Consider the following 7,731-nt stretch of genomic DNA (forward strand, 5'->3'; position numbering starts at 1 on the left):
ATGTTGAGCATGTTGACAATAAAGATTAAACGCTGCCAGTTCTGTAGTCTTAATGAGACTGACATAAAATCATGTTATACCAAATAGATTGTTAGGGTTCTATTTTCAAGACAGTGAGCATTTCATCACGATATTGTGACACAAATGAATTGCAGAATTAGATGTACTTACTCTTTCTCTCTCTTACTCTCTATCCTTTCTCTCTTACTCTTTATCTCTCTTACAGTAGCTTACAGGGAGGATATCTGGGGGGCTTGAGGTACCGGAACGCATGAGAAAAAAAGTGTCAATCACACCGTAGCAGCGCAACAGAGTTAAACACCCAAGCAGCATACTATATATGGTGGTGAAATGGACAGCGCTCTTCAAGGTGCTCATTCCTTCAAACCATTATAGACGTCACTGCTGAATACCCGTCATATGCATAGCCTATACGAGGGGTATTCAACTCTTACCCTACGAGGTCCGGAGCCTGCTGGTTTTCTGTTCTATCTAATTATTGATTGCACACACCAGGTGTCCCAGGTGTAAAGCAGTCCCTGATTAGAGGGGAACAATGAAAAAAGTACAGTGGAACTGGCTTCAAGATCCAGAGTTGAGTTTGAGGGGCCTGTAGTATCCCAACCTACTCGAGTATAGTTTACACAAGTCCGAATTTCTTATAGCCTAATTTTTGAGACATCAATGTACAGAAACATGTTTAGACGTCACTGCAGAACACGGGCCATATGCATATGAACACATCCTCTGCTGTGGACCAAGAAATCAATGTAACAGTAGAACAAATATCACAATATCAGAATATAACTTCAAATAAAATACATCAATGTAACACACATTCTGCTGTGGGGCTTTACAACACATCAATGTAACAGTAGAACAAATATCACAATATAACTTCAAATGAAATACATCAATGTAGGCTACAGCAGAACACATATGAGGATATATAGGCCTCCATATGTTATAATATGACGCACATTCACCTTAACTTCACAGTACAGAATTGTGTTCCTGTCTTAGTTTTCTAAACCTCCACAATGACTTCCCCCATGTCAAGTCCATTTAACTCCTGACAGTCAATTTGTTGTGGCTGTGACATTTATACTCTTTGTAAGTCTGTTTGAAAGACTTCATTTTGAGTGTTAACTATAAACTGGATGTACTCTTTAGCTTTGTCTACAATGCTTGCTGCCACTAAATGCACCTTGGTTAGGGCATGTTCAATTTCTTGCTCAAAGCCATGAGAGGGCCTGTGACTGTGACGTTTAGCCTCTTGTAAGGCTGTCAGGAAGACTGTATGTTTTTCTCTCTCTGTCAGATCTAATCAACTTCCTGCCCTGCAGATTCACTTCCTCTGTTTAGCGACCCAGCGACACCTCTAACCTAAACAACACTTGATTATAGACTACTGTCCTTATTTGTCTCTCTCTGTGTTATCTATCTCTCAGATAGATTGGGCACCAGTGTCAATGATAGAATTATGTGTATGACAATGCAGATGTTGGTTGACTGGTTGATATATCTGGCCTCCCGCCTATAGCCTCTTCCTCTCCACCCCCGCTCTCTATCTTCTCCTATTGTCCCATGCAATCTATACTCTTATTTATGCTTTGGGCGAGTGCACTGCAGTTCTCCCTCGAGTTCGTGACCCCGACTATGAATATCACTGCTGTAGATAATAGAAGACTCTGAGAGAGAGAGAGAGGAGGAAGAGGAGGGGTCGTTGGGGTGTTTTCCAGTAAAGAATACTTTCACTTTCAACGGTCTTCTGAAAAACAGAAGTGCGAGCGCATTTCTTCTTCAACTCGTCTAACAGAATAGCGGAATACTTCACCGAGGGACGTTCGTTGATAGTTAGATGGAAAATGGAGATTGTAATTGGTCTACTTCTTTCATCATTGTCTCTGTATTGTGACTTCACCGGTAAGTTAGACAACTGTCTAATTCCACAACTCTGTGACAAGTGCGGAATTAAGTTGAATTTAATAGTTTAGGTATTTTTCTGTTTTGTTACCTTAAATATATTTTAGTACTGTGCATTTGATTTCAAGTATTTTAGATAACTAATGACTGACAGTGAATGGTTGAATTATTGCCGCCATTGTTCAATGACGTACTAAATTCCATGTGTGTGTACGTGTTAGTGGTGCGCAACAAAAAAAGGGGGGAAGATTTTCAGTGCAAAATGTCCAAATGACATCAGTTTGACCGGTTGTAAAGGAGAAAGAAAGCTGTGAAAATGAAACCCAATGTGTTTCTAATAAGATTGCAGTTCGGCTTCGATGCGTATTTTATGTGGTTGAAATAGTATCAGGTTTTCTGATGTTTAATGATGAAGATATCACCTCTACAGATGGTATCTAACTGAGCATTGCTTTCTCTCAAGATGCAGAAATAAAGAAATCCTATTTCTCCACACCTGTTCCCAAGTCCACATTTTGTCTGCATTTGGTGTATCATTTTACTGCAAGAAATGCTTAGTTCTGCAAGAGTTAATATTATGGCTATGTGAGAAGTTATAGACCTACCAACAGATTTCCGTTTCCATGTAACCCATCTAAACAGTAGGCTACAGTTCCTTAACATGCCATAGCCCTATTTGAAGTCCCGTCTTGTGACTGTCGAATTTATACAGCGCCTCCCAATCAGCACTTTCTTTTACCACTTTACCACTTCTTTTCCAAACATTACTTTTCTGGCCCTCCCTTCTCTTTATTTTCAACTTGCCTTTTGCAGCATTTTGTCTTATTGAATTCAATTTTGACAATGTCCTTTTTGCCTCTGTGGATTGACGTTAATAACTTGTTCTGCCAGTGTAGGCTATTTGGCGCGCGAACAGTTAAGCCCTACAGTTTAGATTTATACACTAATACTAGGTAGCCTAAAATAATGAATGAAAAACCTCAATGTAGCCTATATAAATTGCACAATAAATATACATCATTGATTTTTTTAAAGCTATTGTTTGTCTTTATTCAACCCACCCGCCCTTCAGCCACACAATATTTAATGACCCCAATGCCGTCTGTCCGGTGCTGCGGGTTATGAGTCAACCCGCGCATCACTAGTGTGTGCATATGCATTCGTGTGTGTGTGGTATGTATGTGTGTATGCGTGTGCATGTTCTTGTGCGTGTGTGTGTGGCTATTTCTGGTGTATGGAGTGTAACGTGCTTGATCAACATGTAGATACATGAACGTTAGACAATAATATCGTCCTGTTTTGTATGAAACGCAATACGTTTTAACTTGACCTTGGTCTTCCAGATGCCGAGTGCCTGGTAATCAGTCCTGCCAGGCTGGTGGTGAAGTATGGAGACCCAGCCTCCTCTAACTGCAGCTCAGATACCCCTGTACAAATGGGCTGGGAAGCCACCCAGGGAGGGACGGCTCTAACAGACAAGAAGGTGAAGTTCCTAAACTGGAGTGTGGACAGGTAAGAGAGGCAGACACAGCTGAGACTTTTAAAACACCTTTATTGTTTGACTTTACTGTTAGGTAGCTTCAATGGCCTAAATAAGGATCCACCACCTTTTTTAAATTTCCACCTATAACGACATACCCAAATCAAACTGCCTGTAGCTCAGGACCTGAAGCAGGGATATGCATATTCTTGATATTATTTGAAAAGGAAACACTTTGAAGTTTGTGGAAATGTGAAAGGAATGTAGGAGAATAACATAATAGATTATCACAAAAGATAATACAAAGAAAAAACCAACCGTTCTTTTGTACCATCATTGTTGAAATGGAAGAGAAAGGCCATAATGTATTATTCCAGCCCAGGTGCAATTTAGATTTTGGCCACTAGATGGCAGCAGTGTATGTGCAACGTTTTAGACTGATCCAATGAACAATTGCATTTCTGTTAAAAATGGTGTATCAAGACTACCCAAATGTGCCTAATTTGTTTATTAATAACTTTTCATGTTCAAAATTGGGCACTCTCCTCAACAATAGCATGGTATTCTTTCACAGTAATAGCTACTGTAAATTGGACAGTGCAGTTAGATTAACAAGAATTTAAGCTTTCTGCCAATATCAAATATGTCTATGTCCTGGGAAATGTTCTTGTTACTTACAACCTCGTGCTAATCGCATTAGCCTACGTTAGCTCAACCGTCCCGTGGATGGGACACCGATCCCGAAGAAGTCAATGAATGGTGTTACTGTTATTTTAGACATTTATTCATCTCTTCTGTTTTTTATTTTCATTGATTTATTTTAAATGCACTTTAAATGTTTCATTTGATTTAACAGTGTGACTGACTGGAATATCAAAACAACATGCTTCACAGAAGGAGGCCAGTGTAAGAAACAGCTGAACATCACAGTTTATAGTGAGTGACGTCTCTCTCTTATCTTCTCTGGTGTTTCTGAATGTATTCTAGTATGGCTCTGCACTGTTTAAATCACTGTGTGTGTGTGTGTGTGTGTGTGTTTCCATTCCTCCACAGAGCTTTCAGACAGTGTGTCCATGACAGGCCCCTCAGGTCCGATGGTTGAGGGGAAAGAGTACGAGTTTAAGTGTCTCATCCAGAAGGTCGCTCCAGGTAACAGTCTCAATGTGGCCTTCTACAAAGCCTCTGCCATCGGTAGAAAGACAAAGACATTGTTATACGCACCAGATGTACCAAGGCAGACCACCAAGGAACCTATTAGTGGGGAATATCCCCTGCTGTGGTCCCCCAGTAGAGGTGATGATGGGGCCCAGCTCTGGTGTTCAGCCCTGTTAGGACTGGGAGAACTGGGACCCCAACCTAATCCGGAATTGGAATCAGAGCCCTTCAACCTCACCGTGCACTGTGAGTCCATCTGTTTCTCTGTGACTCGACTGGTGATGTCTGTCTGCACTGTTCTCCTTTACTCTCGGTCTCTGCTCTCTTGGTCTTTCTGCTCTCTCGGTCTCTCTCGGTCTCTCTGCTCTCTCTGCTCTCTCGGTCTCTCCCTGCTCTCTGTGTGTGTGTGTGTGTGTGTGAAAAGACTGGCGGTGAGAGGCCAGAGTGGGCTGGTGTGAAATATTGGGGGGAGGAAAACAGAACGATTGGACGGAGGGGAGAGAGGGCAGGGGGGAGGGAGAGAGGGCAGAGTGAGGGAGAGAGGGCAGAGTGAGGGAGAGAGGGCAGAGTGAGGGAGAGAGGGCAGGGGAGGGAGAGAGGGCAGGGGGAGGGAGAGAGGGCAGGGGGGAGGTAGAGAGGCAGGGGGGGAGGAGAGAGAGGGCAGAGTGAGGAGAGAGAGAGCAGGGGGGAGGGAGAGAGGGCAGGGGGAGGGAGAGAGGCAGAGGGAGGGAGAGAGGGCAGGGGGAGGGAGAGAGGGCAGGGGGGAGGGAGGAGAGGGCAGAGTGAGGGAGAGAGGGCAGAGTGAGGGAGAGAGGGCAGGGGGAGGGAGAGAGGGCAGGGGAGGGAGAGAGGGCAGGGGAGGGAGAGAGGGCAGAGGGAGGGAGAGAGGGCAGGGGGAGGGAGAGAGGGCAGGGGGAGGGATAGACATCTGAGATACTGCCTGAACACTACTTGAATGCAACATTACCAGAGACATTATAACTCCTGGAAGGGCTGCATCCAAATGGCACCCTATTCCTACATAGTGCACTACTTTACCTGAGATACATCCCTACTGGCACCCTATTCCCTATGTAGTGCACTACTTTACCCTAACATACATCCCTAATGTCACCCTATTCCCCATATGGTCAAAGGTAGTGCAATATATAGGGCAGGGGTAGGCAACCCAGTAACACTTTATCCATCTGTAGATGCTCTACAGACTATCTACTGACCCTAACCCTCACCTTAACCCTTATCTTAACCCTCACCTTACCCCTTATCTTGACCCTAACCCTCACCTTAACCCTTATCTTAACCCTAAACTTAACCCTAACATAACCTTAACCGTAAATGTAGTAAGCTTCTGCTTATCAATGGATAGTTTTGTTGATATTAGGACCAACTGGATTATTCCAAATAAAGTGTAACTGGCAACCTGGTTCTGGAGGGCCACAGGCACTTCATGTTTTTGATTTAAACCCACCTGGAAGACCAGGTGTTTTGAATTTAGGGCTGAACTGAACTGATCAATTTAATGTTTGTCTTTACGTATACTAAATAATATACAGTGCATTCGGAAAGTATTCAGACGCCTTCACTTTGTTTCAACATTTTGTTATGTAACAGACTTATTCTAAAATGATTAAATCATTTTTTCCACCTCATCAATCTCAACACAATACCCCATAATGACAAAGCAAAACAGGTTTTTGGTAATCTTTTGCAAAAACATTTCTAATAAAAACTGATCACACTTTTCATAAGTATTCAGACCCTTTACTCAGTACTTTGTTAAAGCACCTTGGCAGTGATTACAGCCTCGAGTCTTCTTTGGTATGACGGTACAAACTTGGCTCACGTGTATTTGGGGAGTTTCTCCCATTCTTCTCTGCAGATCCTGTCAAGTTCTATCAGGTTGGATGGGGAGCGTAGCTGCACAGCTATTTTCAGATCTCTCCAGAGATGTTTAATCTGGTTCAAGTCTGGGCTGTGGCTGGGCCATTCAAGGATATTCGGAAACTTTTTCCAAATCCACTCCTGCGTTGTCTTGGCCTTGTGCTTAGTGTCGTAGTCCTGTTGGAAGGCGAACCTTCGCCCCAGTCTGAGGTCCTGAGCGCCCTGGAGCAGGTTTCATCAAGGATCTCTCTGTACTTTTGCTCCATTCAATCACGTCTCGGAGATCTATGGACAATTCGTTCGACCTCAACTTGGTTTTTGCTCTGACATTCACTATCAACTGTGGGACCTTATGTACGAAGGTGTGTGCCTTTCCAAATCATGTCCAATCATTTGAATTTACCACAGGTGGACTCCAATCAAGTTGCAGAAACATCTGAAGGATGATCAATGGAAACAGGATGCACCTGAGCTCAATTTTTGAGTCTCTTAGCAAGGGTCTGAATGCTTTAAAAAAAAAAAATTTGTAAGCATTTCTAAAAGCCAGTTTTCGCTTTGTCATTATGGGCTATTGTGTGTAGATTGATGAGTAATTTATTTTATTTAATCAATTTTAGAATAAGCCTGTAACATAACATGTGGAAACGTGAAGGTGTCTGAATATTTTCCGAATGCACTGTATCAAACGTCAATAATTGGCAAAAGATCATAATTGTGCTGCCTGTGTAATCACAGCCTAAACATCTGTTTCCCTCTCTCAGCATGTCCTGTCAGGCTGCTGGATAGTGGCCATGGTGGCGGTGTTTCTCCTCCAGCTCATTCATTGCTGTAAGACCACTTCCTGAACCCACTGATTGGCTGAATACATGTGATTATTTTCCAACCCCCCCTCCCACTGTGGCTGTCTGTCCACTTTCTGCTAACTATTGATTTATAATTGTCAGGTATATGTAGAGAGTCAGGAAGCAGGTGCAGAAGGACAGTTTTGATAACGATGATGCTAGTTAAATGAACAAAACATGGGATGAGTATGAACATGAAAACAAACCTCTACTGTCTGATGACTGAAGCTACTGAGGGCTACATGATGGGAAGGTAGTCAAGATGATGATGAAGTCCAGGTGTGGGTAATGATGGGGAGCAGGTGTGGGTAATGATGGGGAGCAGGTGTGGGTAATGATGAGAAGGTATTATGATGGTTAGTAGACCGGCGACGTCGAGTGCTGGAGAGAGGGAGCGAGTTGGCGACCTGACCATATCCACATAGACATGTGAGTTATAGATCTGTC

General features: G+C 43.1%; 1 protein-coding gene across 1 annotated transcript; it reads left to right on the plus strand.

The window, feature by feature from the left end:
* The first annotated feature begins 1,684 nt into the window (after positions 1-1,684).
* LOC115178577 (uncharacterized) lies at positions 1,685-7,228 on the plus strand. The gene is made up of 5 exons (XM_029739832.1): positions 1,685-1,926; positions 3,270-3,438; positions 4,263-4,342; positions 4,460-4,916; positions 7,204-7,228. Exons 1-5 carry the CDS (start codon positions 1,869-1,871, stop codon positions 7,226-7,228), a joined length of 789 nt encoding a protein of 262 aa, XP_029595692.1. The 5' UTR covers positions 1,685-1,868.
* The last annotated feature ends 503 nt before the right edge of the window (positions 7,229-7,731 follow it).

The sequence above is a fragment of the Salmo trutta genome, chromosome 38 (assembly GCF_901001165.1).
Source record: "Salmo trutta chromosome 38, fSalTru1.1, whole genome shotgun sequence".
NCBI classification, from domain to species: Eukaryota; Metazoa; Chordata; class Actinopteri; order Salmoniformes; family Salmonidae; genus Salmo; species Salmo trutta.

Excerpts from the sequence above, each read along its gene's own strand:
- LOC115178577 (XM_029739832.1), top strand. The coding sequence starts at position 1,869 with ATGGAGATTGTAATTGGTCTACTTCTTTCATCATTGTCTCTGTATTGT. Across the intron at positions 3,439-4,262 it reads CTAAACTGGAGTGTGGACAG|TGTGACTGACTGGAATATCA; the intron begins GTAAGAGAGGCA and ends TTGATTTAACAG. Across the intron at positions 4,343-4,459 it reads GCTGAACATCACAGTTTATA|AGCTTTCAGACAGTGTGTCC; the intron begins GTGAGTGACGTC and ends ATTCCTCCACAG.